Source organism: Melanostigma gelatinosum, assembly GCF_949748355.1.
Source record: "Melanostigma gelatinosum genome assembly, chromosome: 10".
Classification (NCBI taxonomy): Eukaryota; Metazoa; Chordata; class Actinopteri; order Perciformes; family Zoarcidae; genus Melanostigma; species Melanostigma gelatinosum.
This window is the reverse complement of record NC_136643.1, coordinates 16,749,248-16,772,847: the sequence shown is the minus strand read 5'-3', so window position 1 is coordinate 16,772,847 and position 23,600 is coordinate 16,749,248. Positions and strand designations below refer to the sequence as shown.

At 41.1% G+C, this 23,600-nt stretch overlaps 1 protein-coding gene across 1 annotated transcript in view; it reads right to left on the bottom strand.

The window, feature by feature from the left end:
• The window catches only part of kcnh7 (potassium voltage-gated channel subfamily H member 7), a gene marked incomplete at both ends in the record, with an annotated part of 30,537 nt that extends 10,154 nt beyond the window's left edge, over positions 1 to 20,383 (bottom strand). The window contains 6 exon segments of the mRNA XM_079276632.1: positions 868 to 1,293; positions 3,194 to 3,405; positions 4,763 to 5,200; positions 9,212 to 9,370; positions 19,708 to 19,938; positions 20,308 to 20,383. Of these exon segments, the coding sequence (XP_079132758.1) occupies positions 868 to 1,293; positions 3,194 to 3,405; positions 4,763 to 5,200; positions 9,212 to 9,370; positions 19,708 to 19,938; positions 20,308 to 20,383 (1,542 nt within the window).
• Between the last annotated feature and the right edge of the window lie 3,217 nt (positions 20,384 to 23,600).

The window sequence follows — 23,600 nt, the reverse complement described above, 5'->3', positions numbered from 1 at the left end:
AAATTAAACGAGCTTTGTGAAAACCATCTGCCACTGTCTCAGTTGTTTCTTATTTTTTGAATGCCGTTGAGTGGGACGTTGCATGTTCTGTCTGAAAATGATGAAGACCACGCTGGTTAGCTACAACTGCAAGCAATGTATCGGCATGTTATCACAGTAACATGCTATTTATTATTATTCATTATAATGAATAATAATGATTTCCCAGACGCAAAAGATTATATGTTTTACTTGCAACTTTTTGAGAAGATTTGCCAGAACTGTTTTGTGATTTCTTTGTTACAGTACACTGTCTTGTGGGGGAAACAAACATCCATTTTCTTTCTGATTTGTTGTGATTCACTGAACTGACTCAGCAGCAGCCGCCCTGGCTGAAAAGATGATTGTGGTTTATAATCAGGAGCTTTTCTGGTGTAATGGAGTGCCTACAAAGCACGGTAAAGCACTGAAGTAGATCTAGAGCCTGAGGGGACATATCCTATCAACAAACAAGCCAGCAGGCCTGGCAGCCGGCTACCAATGGCCATCTCACGTCTGCGTGTAAGCTGTGCACACAGCCCTGTTGGCCTGCTCCTCTCATAAATGCATCATTGATTGCCATTTGGTAAGCTATTAATCCGTGTAAATGGATTCTAGAATGAGGACCATTCAAAAAAAAAAAAAAAAAAAAAGAGAAAAAAGTATGAAAAAAAACATGCAATTTAAAGTAATCCTTTCAAAGCCGAGGCAGAAAGATTCAGGCTTTAATAGTGGCCCAGGGGCACAAGTCTGGACTTAGTAAATGGATAACAGGGCAAGCATGGCCGGGTTGATGTGCAGCAAAACAAAAAAAACAGGGAAGAAATATATGCTTTAGAGATAACATACCTCATCTGATCCTGAGCCAAAGATAAGAAGGTCAAAGGGGATTGCCGCCACCATGTCTATAAGGAACCAGCCTTTAAAGTAATGGATTGCTATCTTAGCTGGATCGCTGACGACCTCCTCGTTCACGTTTACGTAAGTGGTCCTGAAGTTTATGAGGATGTCGATGATGAACATGATGTCCACCATTAAATCCACTACATTAAGAGGGCTGCAGGAGTATCCACATTCACGCCTCTTCTGTTCCTCTGTGTCATTGAGAAGGAAAGCAGCAGCGTAGGGAGTGAGGATTGCTGTGTAGATGACCAGCAGCAGGATCAGCCAGTCCCACACAGCTTTGAAGGGGCTGTAGTGAAGGATGGTGAACTTGTCAATGCGGGCTGTCTGGAGTTTGTACTCTGGTAGGACATCAGCTCCGAGTGACAGGACCTGGGGGAGTGGTAAGAGAGGGTCAGGACAGTAAGGGAAACCTGATAATTGAATTAAAGACACCTTCATACTTAATTCTTATGATCCTAATTGCTGGCTGAGGCCCACCAGGTAATTTAGCCAGCTCAAAGCCTTCAACAAAACTGATTCAACAGCAACTGTGACACACAAAGGTAAGTGCTCTGCAGTCAAACAGTATTAGGTAAAGGCAGCCACTCCAGGATGACAAGTAGATTGCCTGTGTCGTCCCAACTCCATAAATAATTGGATTGCCACTTACTTCTTCCACATTTTTGGGACAAGGTTTAAGTGCTTTACTGTCTGAATGATAAATTGGAGAAAAGCTGTATAAACTGTGCTGATATATATTTGTATACATATATTTTGGTAAACAAAAATCACTTATTTCCCCATGTGAATGAACTCTGACTGGATGATACATTATTCAGTGTGCTGTTTTTGGCTTAATAAGCAGTGGCAGACAAAGAGAGAGGACAGAAAATAGTGCAGGAGTTAGGATGAGGGCGGCGGGTCTCTCTATTAATTTCAGCACATTCCCCTATCCTCAACACATGAATTATGGATTTTCCCATGCTAGCAGTCAGGTAGTAGATGCAGTGTTCACGTCTCAGCGGTGTTTCAAAACTCCAAAGTAACGTCAGCAGGGAGGGAGAGTGTTTTACTCTCATCCAAAACAATAAACATACAAGGACTATCGATTGGGGGCCCTGGGAACACATCATTATTCTATCTTATGAAAGTGACAGTTAATTTGCATATTGTATAAGACGAAAATAGAGAGAGCACATGAGGAAATCTATGTCTGCTGCATCTGTGTCTGTCTCCTTCAAAATGACTGACAAAACACCCATGTTAGTGTGGGATAGTTTAACATGCGATAGGTTAATAAACAATTACATCTGTCAAAAATGCTTTTCCATTGCTTTTGACTGGGGTCCCCAAGGACCCAAATACATCGGTATAAAAAAGGGTGGTTGAAGAAGCACTAATTAAAACAGGAACAGAAAACAATGACATGAAGTTATTCGGAACTTGCTAACATTGCCCAAAGTAGCTGTTTTGTTTTTCTGTTGTCGTGACACTTTCAGAAAGTTTTCGTGGCTATTTAGACCTAACAACATTATTCGTCAGGATGATTCAAGCGATTCAATTACTTTTGACTTTCTATTGAATATATAATCCGGTGAAACATAGGCATCCATTCATCAAAATGGGGTTGGATTCCTGCATTCTTAGCTGTCCTTGGCAAGCTGGCATCAGCTGTGCTGCTTGTCTCGTCAACAGGTAATTGTGCGACTAGATATCCCCTGTGACAGGAAGTGTTACTCCTGCTGCATTGTCCTTGAGCAAGAATCCATAAAGAAGGCACGCAAGTAAAAAGATGAATTATTTTACGAGGGATCAGTCCTTTGTCTCCCTTCCTCAAACAACTGCTCTTAGCTGATGTTGATGAGTATGAATTTTCCCACTTTTCCCTCAATATTATCTTCACTTTCTCTGCAGCTAGGAATGCCCTGGACTCATGTCCTTAATGTCTCTCCTCCACTGTTGACCTGGAAGGGCAGTATGCCGTCATGTGTTACCTCGGTGAACCATGGGGTCAGCAGGAAATGTCACCAGCAAGCTGTAATATGTGCTGTGTATCAGAGTACCACGCAATCCAACAGCCCACCTTCGAGGTACTCCATCAAATGACTACATTTGGAGTCAGTGCAGTGATGAAGACGTAATCCCTTTGCCAGCTACCACCCATCACCCATTCTTACAGAACCAAGGCTGATTGAGAATCAAACCCCAGGTATTGTGATGGTGGCTGAAGAGTTTGCCTGTGGTTCAGAAGGTACTGCAGTATCAAACGAAGTGGAACATACTGACTCACCTGCGTGACTTTTTCCGTGACATTGTGGGTTCTGTCTTTGGCCTTCGGCGCTATGATGGTTGTCTCGGGTATTGGCGGAGAATGACCCTTCTTATCAGTCCCCTCAGAGAAGTTGAGTGCAATCAGAGGGATCTTGTGGATGGTGCTATACCTATTGATGTTAGAATCAGAGGTAGAGCCAAGCAGGCTGGACTGCACATGATTAAAAGTGCCTGGTGGTTTAGAACAAATGACAGTCACATTAGGACCATTGGTAATCTTAGCCGTACACAATACTTCAAATGTATAAAGGATTTCACATTTTTCAGCAACAACCCAAGCTGTCTGCTCACTTGATGTAGTGAGCGGAGCTTAAGCAAATACAGTTAATACATGAGAGAAATAAGGATATTGGTTTTTAGACTTAATACATATTAAAAAGGATGCTTCACCTTATTTCTATGTTTTGGTAATAGGGTGACATAATGATACTTTGTAGATACTGTAGATGCATTGGTGTAGCCAGCTGTACAGCAGCAGCCCACTATACTTACACAGTAGCTGCCATTGACTATTATATTCTGGCATCAGCTGATAGTGGAGGAGCTACAGGGAATGTTTAGCTACTTTATGTACAAATGAAAAAAGGAATACAGCTCTTATGTTTGTAAGAATAAGGTGGGCTACCGAGAACTATACTTGGGTGTGAATTAGATCCAATTAAATATTTAATGAGGAACTGGTATTTCATTTAGAGACATAAGCTTTTCAATTTCACATATTCCTAAAAGCAAAGTTTTGAAAACCTGTGCCTCTGTTTTCATCACAGGTTACACATCAACACACGTGTTAACAGTATGGCAGACTGGAGACACATCTCTGGCTAAAATTACTTTTTATGACATTTGTGGAGTAAGTGTTTCTGTAACGTAACATAATATAGTGTTGGTGCACGGCTATGCAATTATTCAGGATTTTACCACGGATACTGTATAATTAACGGCTGGCGTAGTTTGGAAGAATAGCTAGTCAGCAGAACTACTACGTTATCACATAATACAAGCATACATTCATGCAGGTTAGTCTAAAAGCAATGCTTTGATTAGCGCATGATGAGAGCAGCTATGAGGCTGATGTGACAAAATGACAACGTTGTTTTAAGAAAACATAATTTCACATAATTAAGTGGAGTCAGCCCACTTAACTGATCCAGCAAAAGTGGATCTATGAAGAGCATTTTTGCTGATCTTTCTTGAAAGTCATGCTCCAGAACAGTAGAGTCATGGTTCATCAGCAAAATACATGATTACCTGGGACATTGTCAAAGGGAGCATTTTGTTGACAGAGTAACTAAAGAAGAAACCTTTTAACAAACATATATATATATATATTTAATACAAAATAAGAGTAAAAATAAGTACAGTGTGTTGTTCTAAAAATGTTAAATATAATGTCTTAAATATAACTTTTGAAGACTAAATCTGACCCAAGTGTCATGTGGTTGAATTAACACTGGTCTGCCTTCTAATGCAAACTCAATCATAATGGGATGCTGTAAGCTCTACTTATATAGTGCAGGTATGTACATACCGTCACTGGTATGACGATCCTTGAATAGGCTTTTGTAATTTGAGCTGTAGACCTCCATTTCATGGACAGATGAGGCTCGCCTCATGCTGTTGATGCTGCCTCTGGGGAAGGTGTTTGAGAGGGTGGTGGAAGATTGGTGTGGCTCTGTTTGGTACAGCTTCTCCCAGATGTGTTTAGGGGACGAATGGCCAAGTGGTTCAGGGCCGACGCTAGCCTGGGAAGAGTGGTGGCTTGAGCCTATGAGGCCATGCGTGTCATTGGTCTCAATGGGACTGCAAATGCTCTTGGTGGGTGAAGGGAAGCTCCGCAGGGCTACTGAGCCCTCATTCTCTTTGGGCGGGTCCACCATCACAGCATCTGGATCCTCTTGCGGAAGAGATTGTTTGGTATTCATTAGGCTCAAAGCGGCATGGCGGAAGCGGAAGAATCTACTTCTCCCTAAAAAGTGAGAAACATTGTGAGAAAGTTTGTTAAGCTTTCAGTGTACAGCACCGGAAAATAAAAACATCCCACAGTCACTGTTTTACAGAATGAAAGCCATGATTGGATAACAGGTTCATGCTGCCTACAAGACATGAGGGAAAATGGAAACTGACACATAAAAAATGTTTCAGATGTAATTTAGAACTGATAAAATGTTCAATTCATAGACCCGTTTTCATCAATTGCAAAGGTCATGAAAGTGGAACCAGGAGAACCAAACTCCTTTTTCTGAAAAAGTATAGTTAATTAGCAAAGTAATATTATTCTTAAAGTTCTTTTGGCATGTCGGCTTCCCCTTTCAGCGACAACAGTAATAAGAAAAAAGTACACGGAGGCCCAACGTGGAGAACGTCAGGTTCTGAAACATGTCCACTCTTATGAGATGAAGACATTTTGGCTCTGGTTTCTCAAGTGTACTGGCCTTTAATGTAAATGAATCTTTAATAAGGCATCCATGCTGTGTTTTGTCCCCAGACAAGCAGGGGATCAAATTTCTGTAATCTTTTTGTAACTTAAGCTTCATGTCTTTTAATTAACAAAACAATGTTGAGCAGAATATTTTATTGTCTATAGTGTTAAACATTTGCGGTGCTCGCAGATCAGTGCAGTAAACTATGAAAATGAAGACCGATCAAAACAGATGTGCTTTTGCCAAATCATCTCCTTTCAGTGCAGATTACACAATCAATTTATTATGCCTCACCAAAGTCTTGTATAGAAACCACATTTCCACAAGGGACACCGTAGCCAATGTTAATGACCTCTTGGGACAGTTTTGCCTCATTAAAAATAGAAGGAGGAAAGAAAGTGAAAAGTGAACCCTGCCTCACTCGCGAGGCACCCATCTCTCAGCAGCCTCCTTACATAACGTCATTGCCATTTGTTTCCATTCCCTGGCCAAATGTGCTGATGTTACAACTATAGCAGCTTAAAATAGAGCCATGACACTCGACAAGTTTCCTGAGAAGGAACATAATAACATCCTGAGCTGGCAAGATATATGGACAACCTTCCTGTCTCTTCTCTGCGGGGAGACTGTCATCAATGCTCTTGACTGTTGCTCTGGCTGAATGTTTATATAATCCCTGAATAACATATTGTAGTATGGAAAAGTCGAGCGCTGTCAAACCTTATTAGATGCAGTTTGTTGTTGGAGTGGTTTAAGTAAATCACGGTAGTATCAATGACCACAACCGAACCCTTCGACAATGACATCACCACTAACACACATACAGTACCCCATGAATAAAATAAAAAATGGTACACACAGATACCAGAGTACCAGATACCAGAGTAGCCAAACTGTACTTTTAGATACAGATAATAAGAGCTGGGAAATAAATGTGGAATTATGAAACAATATTCCCCTAAAATGAATAAAAGCAACATATTTATTTATTGAACTATATTGACTCATTTATACATTTATTGTCTCATTTAATTATGTAAGGATTAGGCTGTAGGATAGGCATATTTATTTATTTCATGGGCACATTTATTGATGAGATTAAATAAGTGAGAGCTTCTCACAGGATTTTTTTCTTTGAAAACTTTTATCTGAATTCGCCTTAGAAATACCAGTCGCCTTAATGACACCTCATGTGACTTTTAAGTGTGAATCATCCAAAGACGTCTTCCTACTTGGGACTCCCCACTGACTAGACTGATTACATCCCGAGGTTGAGTGATGAAATGTCTTCAATAATAAAACAGCAACTCCAGCTGCCTGATTTAGGACTTCTTAAGACTCCATTACCAAACGTAAAGGGGCGAGGATGAGAACAAGCATCTCCAAATCCATTTCACTCTGCTGGAAAACAGTGGATTTTGTGCTTTGAACTGTGGGCAAGTTTGCTGCTTCAAGTGAAGGAGTTAAAGTATATCTCAGGGGCTTGTTCACGAGAGAAAGAAAGATGGTGCGTCAGATTAACAAGACAATCAATGCGACATTGGCAGTGACATGGTCTTTTGTGCTGAAAAAGCTGAGCTGAGCCTGAAGGTGAAGCTCATGATTGAGCAGTTGATTTATTTTCCAGCCCTCAGCTATGCTCACGAGCTATGGGTAGTATTGCAGAGTATGAGATTGTGGATACAACATAACTTCCCTTCACAGGGAGCATGTGCTCACCCTTAGGGATAAGATGAGGAACTTAAAGATCTGTAAAGGGCCAGGAGTGGACCTTCATATTGACAGAAACTGGCTCGGCTGGGCCTCTATTTTTAAAGTTAATATATTCTAATGTCTCTGTGCAATCTGTTGCAAGTCTCTGTGCACCGAACAGTGTATCTTTCTGCTGAGCAATTTGTAAGTATATTGTCTCAGGTTTTGGGCCTTACAGGCATATTGAAGTTGCTGAATGGTGTGTTCTAGATGGCAGTTCAGAGAAAGAGGGATTACTCTCTTCCAGGCTCAATATTGTGCTTGTTGATACCTGCGGGCTTTTAGCCTGCTGTCAACAGCAGATCATAATGAGCTCCCCAATGTCAAAAAATCACTTCTAATAGACCGCTACACCAAAATGTATGGCTCGGCTTTTTGGGAATGTTCTCCCTGATCGTTTCAAGTAAAGTGCTAAACAATAACTGAATTTATTTTTGAAAGCAAGGACATGTCCAAGTCATTCCTCTGCCCATGACACCCTGGTCATGTCATTGTGCCTGACAACCTGCCAGTTTCAATTTGAAGTATCTAGTTATGGTCTAAATGCAGTTGAATACATGCATTTTTCAAACACATCTTAAGAAACACTGAATATGGTGTGAAAATAAAAAAGACAATACAGTATTTTCACATAATATAGTACAATAGTATGCAGCGCCAAAGCTAAATCATTAGCATGAGTATTTCGTCAAACCCAATATCGCGTAAAATTACACTTTTATGCCCTGGTGCTAGGTAAGGACTGCTTAAAGATGAAGACAATAGTAAGGTCGTACTTAAAGTTTGATGTGTGCATGTAGTCAAGACTCTTTCTAATCAAAAGTCACATCATATTGTTTTCTACCCCCATCTACCCACACGTCCCCTCACTGTAGCATGGTCACAGGCAATCAACTCTGATTAGCAATGTTAGCAACGGGCAACGGACACAGGCACTCGCTCACACATTCGAAACCACACTCATGTATGCACGCACGCACGCACACACACACACACACACATATGCATGCATGCAGAAACTAACGTACATGCATACACACAGTGCAGCACAAGTCAAATGCCAGTGCCATGGATGAATTTATGCTGAGGGAAGTGGATAGCTGAGCTCCGGTCGGAGAGGAGCTGGAACATCTCACTGACATTTACACCTACTGACACACATCCAAAAATAAATGCTATATATTTGGTGTTCTCCTAAGACATGAAACAAATATATAACGATCAACAATTAAACATTTTCAACAAGATAAGGTTATGTAAGTAGACTGCTCATACACGGTGCATTCCATCATTGTAAACTGCATTGTACTGGCAACTTAAAGAATGCATCTTTTTGTGGAATAATAATAGAAGCTGGCAACAATTTTTGGATGAGCATCTTAGGGAACGGAGTAAAAATCTCTGGTGCTTAATTAGTGTCTAACAGATGTAAAGTGCTATTGTTATAGAACTTTATTTATTCTTTTTTTTTAGGAATAGTGCCATTTCACAAAATGGGCACATGTTTAATTTGGAGGAAAAAAAAGAGACAATGTGACAAATGAATGCCAAATGCAATGCCATGCATCATCTTTTGATACGGCATCATATCATGACTTTTTTTTTGCTTTGATCATGAAAGACGTTTTTACCTAGAAAATACTGGTGTGGGATGAAAATTAAATTTCAACGAATGAAAATGCCAGCAACAGCAACAAAGACAAAATAATGGTCCCATTTCTATTTTCATAGTCCCTCTCTGTAGCAATGCTTTTTCAGGTGCATTTATATCACAGTAAGGAGGGAATGGTATATCAAATACTCACTTTGATCTGACTTTGTAGGGGACGTTGGGCTTATCTTCTCTGTGGAGTGGTCACTTTCCTCATCCGCCGCGATGAAATCAAAATTTAAGATGAACATCATCACCACGCCCTCTTCATGTTTCACAGGGATTACGTGAATGTTACACTGGAAGTCAGACCCTGCAAGAGAAACAAAGTGTCAGCGCCAAAAAAGTAGAATCATTCATTATCCTTTTGCCAGTCACCTCTAAGAGGGTAAGTCCAAAGATGTCTTTATTCTACCTAAAACTATAGAAAAAAAACAACCCAAAATGCTTAAAGGAAATGTATCAACAAGTACTATTGCAACCAGGCAAGTCATTTTAGCAGCCATTATATGGAATGCTAATTAAACAGAAATCTAAAAATGACTAACACCTCCCTCTGGTTTCACATAAATGTTGGGAAAACAGAGGAGAAGTTGAACCGATTTAAAGGTCAATGCCTGCATGTCAGAGCCAATGAAATAGTAGCGAGAGATAAAATAATTGAGCCCAGGGGTGGTTAAACAAAGTATGTTTGTGTGTGAGTTCATGTGTGCTGCGTGTGCCATATACATGCACTGCAAGTATTTTAATTAGCAAGACAGGAGGAAATTGACAAAGCTGAGCAGGACTTGGAAAAATGTAATGCGAGAGCCCCACCATGGTGCAGACAGCAGGGTTCAGTAGATCAAACAGGCAGCACAGATTACAGCCAATTTGGAGAATTGCGATGTGCTCAAAGGAACAATCACTCGCACCGAACATTGTGTGAGGTGGAGCAGAAAACAATCCATGATCTAAACTTAGTCTTGAGCCCTGAATACACCAATTTATCAGCTGAACTGGTTATAGCTGAGAGTGGAAGCTGTTGATGCCTGAGGGCACAACTGCCCAGCAATGAAACTAGCTACTCACTGGACCCTAAACAAGAACACAATAGCTCCCATACAACCAGCTTGACATACAATATTACAGTGACCATGTCCGGTGCGGGAGAAAGCTATATCTTGAAATGAATCAGCACACGATGGAATTAATATATCTAATACTAACTGCAACTCTATATAGGTCCGTCTGTCCTTCTGTCTGGCTTGTTGTGTTGCTCCTACTCACAGAGGACACGTATTACCAGTGTTCCCTGTAATCTCTGCATGGCTCACAGACACCCTGCCAGCAGCATTCATTAGCAGTAGACTTGCTGTCTGACTAAATATAACAATCTCGGTCTGCCTCAACATGCCAGAGTTCTGTTGGAACGATTTCTGCATCAAATCACAGGAGTGATGCTGCATTTTGTCACCACTGACAATATGATAATGTAATTTCAAGACAATGGAAAACATAAAAAATGAACAGTATTTGAGAAAACAGGTAGAACCACATATTCTTTTCTTTTCAACCAGAATGTGTAAATGACATATTTACCAACATATGTTGTTGTTAATATCGTTAACACCAACATTTAGCAATGTTGTCCAGTGTTACGTCACTGGAAAACTAAAGGAGATACAGTATATCAGTGAATGAATGGGTGGACGAAATAGCCAAAATCTTCCTCTATGACAGATTACGTCATAAACTGATGGATCGGCAACATAATTGCATGAAAATATGACACCCTTTTGTTACTGTGACCTGATGTGTTCCACTTGTCTTGTCTAAGGGGGGAGTTTGATGTGATACTATGAAATTTCGATGTGTGATTTCATTTTACAGGCTATACTTGTATGTATGTATATGTACAAAAATAAGTCCATGTCCATTGTGACCTTATTACTGAGCCACTCAAGATAAGATAAACATATCATACGTGGTCTTTTTTGGGCTGTGCCCAGCCGAGCACTATGTGTTAACGCCCGGCCACAAGACCTTCTGGTGACGAGCTTCCCTCCTGAGTCTGACTCCAGAAGTGTGAGTCTTGTGTGAATCTGACTCGGGTGAGGTGCTTCAACTCTAAATAACACAGGGAACTCTTTAATTTTCTGAATTGAGCAATAACCCATGCATTGCATATTCATTTCTTAACTTTACAGCCATGAGCATAGAAAAATGTAAATATTTTTTTGTGAATGAAATATGAAATAATAAGCTCCTAAATCACCCATCTGAAAAACGAGATAATAGGAGTAATACACTATAGGAATATTTGTATTACATGATTACAGAGATCTAGTGTACATTGAACTATGCTATGTCTACAGCCAAGACGGTGAATTCAGCAGAAATATTTCTGGGCTAGAGTTTACCTGACCAGATGGGAAAACAATGGTCATGCTTAAAGGCCAGGCCATGGGGGTCCCCTTTCATCTGGTCTCCTGCTGAATGTCACCTCTCCCAAAAATGGATCAAAGGAAAGGCTTCTTTATAACTGCTGTGTTATATTGGCAGACTGTGCAGCGCAACATTTGATTATGTTCTCGTCACTACATTATTTATGGTTTTGTAAACGTGCGTATTTGCAGACATTAATCTTATCCTGGTAAACAAAGGGAACTTTTTGCGAACTAAATAAGGAGCGCTTTTCTTTCCTCCAGGGATGTGGAACGTCACCTCTCTGTTGGGGATAGTACTGGAGCTGGTGCAGGAGGTGGAGCTATATAAACTAGGTAAAGTTGGGCTCACCTCCGCATAGCACTTTTTCTGAAACCAAACTCCCGGAGAGAGGCTGGACTCTGGCCTTTTCTGGAGTTGCCTAGGCTGAGAGGTGCCGGGTGGGTGTGGGGATACTCATGAGCCCCCAGCTGAGCGCTGCTGCGTTTGAGTTCTCCCCGGGGAACGAGAGGGTTACCTACATGTGTCTGTGAGTCGCTGAGAAGAATCTCTGACTGTTGTTTGTGCTCATGCACAGATATGGATGTAGTCTCCATGGTGTCAACCATAGGTTTCTGAAGAGGTGTTGTGAAGCTCAAAGCTCTTCAGCAGTCGCCATCTTGGCAGTGACGACACAGCCTAACTGAAAATGTGAAAAGAGCTGGATCGTTGATACAGCAGAAGAGACAGCTAGCGACCTGAGATGGCACCCACCTATTACTCAAAAGGGCAAAACCCTTAATTATGCCTCATTTAAACCTTAATAAAATGTAAATAGGCGAGTTAGATTACGCGGCTACCCCGGCAACTAGCTAGCTGTGTAAATTCCCAACGACAAAATTGTGGCTATAAATACTGAGTGGCTGGTAACTTTGAAAAACCACCAGCCACAGTGGTTTTTGATGAAAAAGGTTAACGTCAAGGCCTGAACATGCTGTATCCAACATCAAACTTTGTTTTGTGTTGTAACTCTGTTGTGTTCTGTACAACGTGTGACATTTCTACATGTGTCTACAATATGTCTTTTCAAATTGGTGAATTGTTTTAAATTGTCTTATGTTTTATTTATTTGCGAAGGCACAAGATTAACTTCTGACCCCATTAAATGTAGAGATGTGAGCTGTAGTGTACGGTATGTGTGCTCCTGAAAACTACTGAGCATTTGGGTTTCAGGCTATCCAACCTTAATCTTCTACATCAGTCAACAAGACAACATAATATCTTTCAAACTTGGCCGTAGCTGCTGGACATGGTTAACATCATTGTACAGTAGAGCGAGTGAAATTAATTCCCTGACCTTTAGGTAGAGTGTTCCTGTGAGCCAAGAAATGTTATTACCACCTGCTTGAATGAATGGACAGTGTATTAAGACCAGCTGCCTTTTCACGATGGAAATTTCATGACTGTAGATTCTATTTCCATCATCAATTATTTAAACATTGCTGCTTAATCAAGTGATCCTTTGGACATTCTCACTATAACGACTCACAGGTCAGACAGAGTTGTGGGGAAACTGTTAGATGTCTTAACATGATTGACTGTTTACACCTGGATCCCCTGTCCGCTGTCACGCTTCCTCTACGATCATTCATCAGCCGCATTCATCCCTAATAGCAACACTAGCTCCCCCTGGCGGCATGGAGGGTCTCCTACTACTCTTTCCCCAGCCTCTACCGTAACTTCCACTCTACGACCCATGAGCATTCCCGTGAGAATCACAGACTCGCGCTCACGCCCTAGTTATGGTCGTTTCGAGGTGCTGCACGAGTGACCCGTCCTATTGCACATACCCCCAAAGCTTCCTGTGCTGATGACAACACAGTGTCTTCCCCCATCAAAATGTGTCTGATTAATGCACGCTCTGTAACAAACAAGGCTCACATTTTAAATGACTTGTTCACAAGTCATAATTTGGCTTTTTTATTTCTGACCGAGACCTGGCAACGGAATATGGAATGCATCCATTTCAATGAACTCTGCCCTGTGGACTGCTCTTATGTTGGGACACCGCGTCTGACAGGCCGCGGTGGAGGTCTTGCAGTGGTCTGGAAGAATCAGTTTTCCTGCCACTTGGGGAGCACAGAATCATATGCTACTTTTGAACTACAGCTGACTAAAGTGGGCCGGCTAAAGCCGTTTTACTGTTTTTTTATTTACCGACCTCCAGGTCCTGCAGGTCAGTTTTTATCAGAGTTCACAGACTTTCTGACCTCTATTATCAAGCTAGACAAAGTGCTTCTGGTTGGTGATTTTAATCTGCATATCAATGATACCACAGACTGTATTGCTACTGAGTTTCTCAATATTACTGAATCTTTTAATTTCACGCAACATGTTTCTGGCGCCACTCACAGGGGTGGTGACACCTTGGACCTTGTGTTTTCTCTGGGTGTTGATATTGATAATACTCGTTGTGAGTGTTGATAAAATTAGCTTATATACAGCTTTAATCAGCAATTAGCTTATATACAGCTTTAATCAGCAGCTAGCTTATATGCAGCTTTAAGTAGCAATTAGCTTATATACAGTTTAATTAATCACTAGTATATTAGTAGTTTTAATAATCATTACCTTATGAGGCTTTATTAACCACTCACGCATTACACACTTTATACACTAGGGCAAGGGAGAACCACGAGGAAGATTACTGACTTAACTGCGCCACAAAGAACAGGCCGCCATCTTTAGAGAAGATAAGGAAGGAACAATAGACAGAGATGCAGGGACAACGCCCTAAGTAGTTCTCTCTTGACAACTTGTTTCTCAGGTCCGCACTCATTCAACATTTCATGCACACTGATATAAGAAGACGCCTTCTGGGAGGGGCCAAGGTGAACGGACGTTCACGGCTTCCAACCAGGTTGTATTCACATACAAATGTGCTCCGCCTGCTACTTTGATTTTGACAAATGGACATCAAGGGGTGGAACCCTATATTAAGTTTCACACTGCTGTGTTGAAGTGTGACTCATGGTGAATCTCTGCGAAGTTCAACCATTAGCACCCAAGCATGTTTGATTGCTGGGCTGAATAACTCTGTTGATAAATAAATCTATTGCTTTAATATAACTATACGCCTCTGAGAGCTTCTGTTTCATTCTTAAATCCGCTCTAAGTGTGAAAGACAGCTTTATTTTCACAACATGAGGACCGATTGATCAGTGACCATAAATGTATTTTCTTTGATCTTTCTGTCAATACTGACCCCTTGTGTCTGAAACAAACGTTCCGCTCCCGCATTGTTACTCAGAGTACAGCTGATCATTTCTCTATGCACTTCTGCTGTGATATTAACACAAATCTCGATGATGTTGAACACTTGATACAGTCATTTAATGAACATTGCACCACTTTGCTGGATAAAGTGGCACCTCTTAAGGAAAGGACCAGGGCAGCCTATAACACTTCTCCGTGGATGACAGACGCTGTGTGCAGCCTGAGACAGAAGTGTCGCAGGACAGAGCGGCTCTGGAAAGCTACTGGGCTAGAAGTGCATCGTTTATATCTCAAAGACCTCAGAGTTTCTTTTGATACTAGAGTAAAGGAAGCTAGAACTGCTTATTTTGCCAACCTAATCTCTTCTTCAAAGAGAAATCCCAAGATTCTGTTTGACACAATCAGAGGAATTGTTTCACCGTCTGTCTCCACTTTACCATGCTATTCTGTTGACGATTGCAACAAATTCCTGATCTATTTTATTGATAAGGTAACAGGTATTAGGTCTGGCATTCGGCCTGGGATCTGTTCGTCTACTTGTAGCTCCTCACAATCTCCTGCTGTTCTCCTGCTGACTCTTTCCAGCCTATCAGCCTTCAAGACCTGATGGACTTAATTAACAAAACAAAGCCATCATCTTGCCCTCTGGATATAATTCCATCCTCTGTATTTAAGAAAGTTCTGCTAACTATTGGCCCTGCAGTAACATCTATTGTCAATTCCTCATTGTCTACAGGAATTGTCCCTTCCTATTTTAAACATGCCACTATCCAGCCCATATTAAAGAAACCTAACTTAGATCCAGCTTTGCCCATGAACTACAGGCCCATATCAAAACTGCCTTTCCTGTCCAAAATTTTAGAGAAAGTGGTGGAGTATGTGAGAAGCTATTTTTTAAACCCTGTTATTCAATTCATGTATTGAGGTTTCATATTAATCTGCATCAGCTGATCTGCTCGAGGGAAAAACATGACTGTTGAGCGCTGATTTTTGTCTTTGCATCTTTCTACCAAACTACTATCCACAACTAGAGCTTTTAAACAGTACAGCCGCAGACTACTGCCTGGTAGTACGTCTTGTATAATGAAATCTGACATGTTTCTTGTTTAGGGCTATTACAATACACAACGTTACTGGGGCATAGCCAATCGGCACTAGGGCATGTAGGCAGAGGCCATGCAAGCTAACCCTTTGTTTAGAGTCCTTGGGCCTCTTGGCAACATCTCGCCTCTGCGAGACTGCTGTAAGCTACACAGCATGGCCTAATTTCATCTTCAATCAGTGTCTCAAAAGCCATCAGGGATAACTAGCAGCTCCGGCTCAAACTACCGGTACATTTTATTTGTGTTTACATTTATCAATTCATGATGTATCGCTCTGTGATCTTCTATTCTGTTTAATATGGCGCAAATGTTGGCAGATTGAATGCAATGGATGCTAAAATAAAATTTAAGTTGGCATACAGTGACTGATTAAGAAAAACACAGATGGTATGGAGAGGAATATTAGATTACCACCTCCAGTACAAGCATCCCATGAGATAAAAAATAGCCGTGGATGAACATTCCTGTCCAATGCAAATTTAGACCTGTACTCATGTGGTGTTCAATGCTCCATCTGCTCCTCCTTGCTAAACCTGTTTGACATCGGAATTAAAAAGTAATTAAGCAAGGGCAGCAAACCGTCCATTCAAATAAATATGCAAATGTATCTCTAATAACACCGTATCCATGTCATCCCTTTGAAATGAGTATAAATTATAACATGTTATCTACACTTTCCATTGCACAAAGATGGAAATCCCCACTGGGCTTTTTTTAATTTGCAACATCTAGCTGGACAAGCTGATTTCAATCTACCAGATGAAACATGATGAGGAAAGCTCTGTATCTTCACCTCATACTGCGAGACACCAAAGAGGGATGAGCGTGATGAAAAATGGATGTGTTCTTTTGAAACGTTACCCAAGAGTCCTGCAGCACACCTAGTGCACCGTAGGCACCCCTGCCACTAAACCCTCAGCAGAGGTACACGGCCCTTCAGTCCCCTCAGTGGGGAGTCACCTATGAAACCCTGCACCCACGCAAACCACATGTCCCAGACCATTCAGCACGGTTAGCTAAGCTGTCACTGTTATATAGCAATTATCCATTTAACTTCTCTCTGCACGGTGTCAGCTTCCTTTTGTTAAAACTCATTCAGGTACAAAGTATTATTACACCCTCTGGTATAGGATGGCTTAACAAAGACATCAAGGGAACGCATTTATCTCATTGATTATGTATCATCGCTGGAGGAGGACTGTGTATGTGGTATCTTCTCTCACAACCCGACTTGGTTGTTCACATCGAGGGGAACACAAAATTAAATTGTCCTCATGCTTAAGGCCTTTACTGCGCTCCCACGGTCCCCATTGTTCCACTACTTTTTAATGTTTAAGCATGTAAGCAGCTTAACTTTTTGCCTTTTCAGAGAAAAAAGACAAAGCTTTGTTGCTCCTGATGTCACACGGCTTCCTCAAATCTCAAACTTGTTTTTTTCCCCACTGTAGTTATTGATGGGAGAGGAAAAACAAACGACACTATGTCTTTTTGGAATTACTCAAAAGACTAAAGCATTTAGGCTTGTCTACAGATCATAATTCAGCGAGTGTTTAGAGAGACTGCATCCTGAAAAATCAGGGAGAAATAGAGCAGGGAATAGTGGTAACATATCTGAGCAGATTTTTTTAACGCTATTTTTAAACATGCCTGTGGGATTTGGGACGTACAGTAGGTGCATGGAAAATGGAAGGGGTTTAATTCAAGGGATTAAGTGATTTGCACGAGGACCGATAACTTGGAATACAGTTAGGAGAGGAGACACGGAATACATCCGCTTTCAACCCGTCAGCTTCAATTTGTAGAGCGACTTGAATCAATATGGCCATCCCTCTCAAGGATGACGTGAATCGTTCATTCCCACATAGCAGTGGGAGCGTGCGGATTGTGTCCCCTCCATACCAGTTTAATGCATTTACCCTGTAAGCTGCTCATCCCCAGTCACTGCACTGTCAGCCTTCACCTCTATATTCATGAGCACACACGCTCGCTGTAAATTCCTCTGAGGAGTATTTGGAGTTTTGTCTTGAAAGCTGCGATGCACACCGGGGAGGATTGTGAAGAGACAGAGCAAAGATTACGTCGAAAGATTTCTGTAGCTCTCAGCTGCCACAATTTAAACATTGCATGCACATGATGCTTTGCATATGCGTGTAAGATGGGAGACGAAATGAAGTTGCTTTAAAATCCTACTTGTCAACAACCAAGCTGCTCATGCCCTCACAAACAGACCCTGGAGTGTTTTGTGTAATTGTCTTGCAGGTTTCTGAAACAATCTATTTTAGCAGTGTAGCAGCTGGCTCTTGGTTTCTTCCTGATTAGCAAAATAAAAAAATAAAAACACATCAAACTAAAAGCAGTACATGGCAGCTGATGGCAGATCAAACATGTATCCGTGGCCTAGAATCGAATCAAACTCACAATTAAAAATTAAAGCCCTGGCTCCTTATGATTAAATAAAATATGATGTCTCTTATTTTCTAGCTTAGACTCCTCATATACTGCTGTATGTGATACATATTGTATCATATACAATATGACTTGGAAGTTATCTCAGAGAACACAATATGAGTTAACAATAACACGCATACAAACACAGATGTTGGCCTGTGTCGGTGCAAACGCTGGCACACAATGAAAATTTAAAAAAGCTCTATAAAGTGATGCTCTAAAAGAGGAGTTATTTTGGATTGACTCTGTACAGCTATGTCAGGTTGACCATAAAAACCTGTGAGAGTATGGCAGGAGGTGGTCAATCCTGGGATTTATGCCACTGAGCGGTAAAATCGTATTAATACTCTCTGACTCAGGATTCCTATCTCATCAGTGCACCATTCATGCTGACACTAGGATTGGCCAAAAATGAATGACAAACACCAGTCTAGCATTAAAGGGAGAGCATGTTTCATGCAAAACTGACAATGCTGTAGTCTACCACATGTACAGCAATTTACAGATTAGAGGATTGATCCGCTGTCTACTAAGGCTGCTGTACAACTTTGCTGCAAACCACAACATGGCTAAATGCGTCATGGATCTCAAATACACCGTGAATGTGTTTAAATTTGAAAGGTGTTAAGCCGATGTATTTTTGATAAATTTAGAGAACAGGACAGCGGGTGAGCTTTGTCTCACTACCACCATCCCTCACTCTGTCCATCACTTGACATTGCACCTACTGCTTCATGCTATTTCTACATTCAATGCAAAACATCCACACCATCATTTTGGCAGCCAGACTTTTTTTGTGTCATCCAGGCACATGATGCTGTCAATCATGGCGGGTGCCAAAAAGATGTATCCATTATACTACCGTTGTGTTTTTACACGTTTGGACATGGAGCTTTTGCCTATTATACACCTCTTCTGTAATGCATATAACCAAACACTAATAACATGGCATTTTCGCACCACACCACCACAACCATCGAATGTGTTATTGTTTAAAGGTGGATGTTATATGCGGCACATGTTGCTTTCTGTTTGGATGATATGGTGATTATTTGCTCTACAAGGTCATTATTTTTAAATCCGTATTCATAAACCTGCTGATGTATGAGGAAAGTTAGTCTATATGTATCGGTTTACTTTCACCAAATACGACATGAATACTTCTGGCTTAAATTTACACAAGGAGTTATTTTAGAGCCAACTGCCAACCCCTTTTTCCTGCAGGGGTAATGTCTGAATCTGAAACACATCTTGTAATCGACTCTGGCTGGTTGGTAACAGGCTGACAGGCCACATCAGGGAGTGATGGACATAGTGAGGAGCTGCAGTAGGTGCTTTGTCAGGAGCAACACGCATCAAAAGACCCTTTACGGGTATTCTGCGACAGCGACGCTGTCGTACCGGGTTACTTACTCACCATCCTTACGGTAGTAGGTGATCTCCACCTTGCGCTCCTCGGACCCAAACACAGCCTGGGCCACCTGGCTTATGGCCTCCTTGTCCGTCAGGTTGCCATGGAGGAAGTCGCAGGTGCATGGCTTCTGCATGATGTCCGGTCTCGAGAAGCCCGTCATCTCACAGAAACCGTCGTTGCAGTATATAATTGCACAGTTCTGCACCCTGGCGTTGGCTATCACAAATTTCCGGTCTGCAAGTAAAGAAAAAGTATGTAATGAGTACTGCTGTGGTAAATCTGACGTCAGAGCAACATGGGGTCAGCCAACAAGCAATTAGCAATGAAGTTGATTAACTGCCACTGTATAGAAAAAAAAGCAATGATGATTTTGTTTAGCAAATCTCATATAACTCAACATTCAGCCAAGGTCTTTGGTTTGCATTCCATATGAAAGAAAGTCTGGCAAAAAAACATTTTTACTCCCATAAAATGTTTTTAATGTGAATAATTATTTCTCCACAAAAAGGTCTTACATGTTTTCATTCATCATTTCGACCTTAAGGTTAATTTGTTGAAAGATATTTTTAGGTAGTATTAATTGTAAATCAAGAAGATACTTACTCTCTCCCTCGAATTTCCGAATAATCATTCCAAGGAATGTGTTTTGTGGCGCAACGTGACCTCTTCTCACAGGCATGTTTACAAAAAGAATATCCCACGATCTCCAGTAGAAAGCGCCTTTACAAGTAAATCCCAAAGTTACAGATGTTGGCTCTTTGTGACGTTCTCTTTACCAGAGACCATGCTCGACGCGAGCGCTCTCTCCACCTATAATTTACCTTCCCACTTCTCCGAGGAGTTCTTTCGCCCGCTTGTATGCCGGAGCATGTGAATGCCTCCTCGCCGAAACGCACGGAATCGGGGAGGGGATTGCTCGAGTTATATTCTGTTCGCAAAGCATTTCGCGTTGAGGATGGATGCGATCCTGACGTCCTCTGTGGCGCTCTGCTGGGCGCATTCAGCGGGCTGTGGCTGATATGCCGAGGGGAGTGACGTTGTTCCCATGGGACTTAGTTCCCTCCACCTCGAGTAAAGATAAACCCCAGCCTCGTGCACCGAGACCAAGCATTATCGTAACATACGCACTTACTCGTAATTTATTTTATGCCATACAGGCTGCCTTGAAAAACACGTGCAATTGAATTTCGCCAGCGCACTTTCAGTGCACAGAGATTAAGTACACTGTGTTCTTGTGGTTTCATACTATAAAAGCTCTGCTTAAATGTTCCCTATACCTCTTTAACTTTATTTTATACAAACACATAATTTAGAACTTTTGAGTTTTGAAACTAACCAACTCACCAACATTTTAGGAAATCTGCTTACTGAGAGTTAGATGAGAAGCTTGATATTTCATGTCAGTCACTACAATGCAGAACTACAGCCAACAGCTAGTTAGCTTAGCATAAAGCTTGGAATTTAAAATCCACCAGAAGTTCTAAAGCAGTGACCGATAAAAGTGACTGGGCGTCCCCGCTCCATCCTAATACATAGAACATATAGCCTTACCCCCGGTAAAACCGTGAATTGTTGGTTCACACTCGTTTTTGGAACGAGATTCCAAAAATGCTGCACCATTCCTTTAATAATAAGTAACTTGTTGTTTACTAAGAGGCTTAGGAATATCCAGACATAGATAGAATAGTACAACTAAAGCACATTCCAGCATGCTCTTCAGTAAGTCAGTGTAGGCCTAGACTGTATTGTGTGGAAGTAAATGTAGACCAAAATGAAAGCCTACATATTAATGCTTAAAAACCATAACGCGTGCGTAGATATATAACATCGCACATTAAATACATTCACGAGAGTATATGCTATAGGTTAAACGTGTTTTATCAAGCTTGTTTTCAGCTTGGTTGGTGTAATTTCGCTCAAAACGCCATCTACTGTTTTGAATTCTGGCTGCTCCAGAAACAGAGGCGATAGGTTTGCACTGGCTAAATTTAGGTCTCTGGAGCTGGCACCCTTTCTGCGAAGAGAGGTCAGTTCAGGCATTTGAATGCCATGAGCTGTCCATGGTGCTGAAACGGTTTATAAATTCAGGTGATAATGGGAATCCTGCCATAGGCTAACAATACTTTCATATTCCAAGCCATCATATGATTCAATGGTAGAAATATCAAAAATATTGCTTACGTTATGGAAGCTATGTTGTTAATGTAGGAGACTAAAATATATTGTGACTATCTGTAATAATGGTTGTTAGACATCCGCCGTTTTATTGGATGAATCAATCATCAAATTACACACTTTGCAGGTAGCAAAGTTTTGGGGCTGTTGTTTCTTGACTGGTCAAAGCGGCTTATATTAGTAATAGCTCAATGGGTTTATATGTACAACTGAATACATGTATGGTAAAATTCCAATATATTTCAGCATTTCTTGAGAACTGATTTCAGCTTAAGTGGTTACATCAAAACTTTAGTACACTACCTTTGAATACATTAAAAGTGTAGCCTACCTTTTTTCTAACATGAGGCACATTTAATGTTAGATTTTCCCCTCCAGTTATTCACGAAATGAGCTTCATATTTTGGATATATATGGATGTTTTGGATTTTTTAAATTAATCTTTCCATAAAAGTCAACATGAGGTGACTTTGAATGGGACGCTGTCCATGGTGCTGCTTGCAGTACACATAACCCTCTCTGTATCCATGGGAACAGGGGGAAAGCTGGTATACTTCACTGATGTGCACTGATATTCATGAATGGGTCCATGTAAACCAGAAAAAATAATAGTATGACCAATCCGTGAAGGCTATAGCCATCAGCCAGGTGGTGAAAAAATGAAATGTATGCATAATGCAAAACCTCACTTACAGTCTTGAAACATCTGTCCTGGTAGTTGAGCTTGAGGTCCTCACTCATCTGGCTAATATAGACTGAGAGAACACATGAATGCACATGTACAAACATGATCAAATCCAGAGATCACACATGAATATCAAGATTACTTGTGTAGTTGACCATTTACCACCCATAATGTGATGCCTTATTGTGGGTTTTAATCTACCTGGCAGGCCGTATCATCATGTATTATGAAAAATGCATCATTGTTCAATACTTGCACCTTGGCTGGCGTGATATTTTGCTGCCTTCTACTCTACTCCCTGGAAGCTTGTGTATAGCTGCAGGTGTGTGAAAAACACTCGAGGAGTTCTTTTTTTTCTCTCCTTCAGTTTTATTGGCCTACATTTAGGAGTTTGAGGCAAAAAGTTGTTGCGGTTTCTGTTCTCTTGTTTGGCACTGCACTGGCACCCTTTAAAAGTCAGTATGGATAGAATTTTTTGCAAGATCATTTTGGAGTGTTTTTCCTCCTGGACCCAGAAACACAGATCTCCTCAGACCAGAGTGCTTTGTCTGCTGTATTTTATTGAATCACTGTTGCATTAAGCCAATTTGCAGTATGTTTCCATTACTCACAACACAGCTACAGTTGAACCTTTCGGTGGGGAGGGAAGCCATTATTCACAAACAATTAGGTTTAGAAAAATCATGACTTGCCTGTTTTCTGTTGTTTGTTTAGCTTTGCATCTTAGGATGAGAATTCAATTGATTGATTTGTCCATTTTTGGAACAGACGTCCAAACTATTACGTACAGTAGTATAACTAATGCGAGAAATATCATTGTTGTGTGTATCTCACTTCTAGAAACATACTTGATTAATACTGGCATACATGCTGACTGGTAGGGTAGCACTGGGTGATGCTTACTGAGAGCTGCACACAGGGGAAACAATATCCCATGGAGAGCTGTGTGCCCTTGGGTAAAGGCACATTGTAGTGTGCAACTACTCCAGCATGCTTGCTCAGCTCAGCTCACAATGCATCTGCATCATGCAGTGAA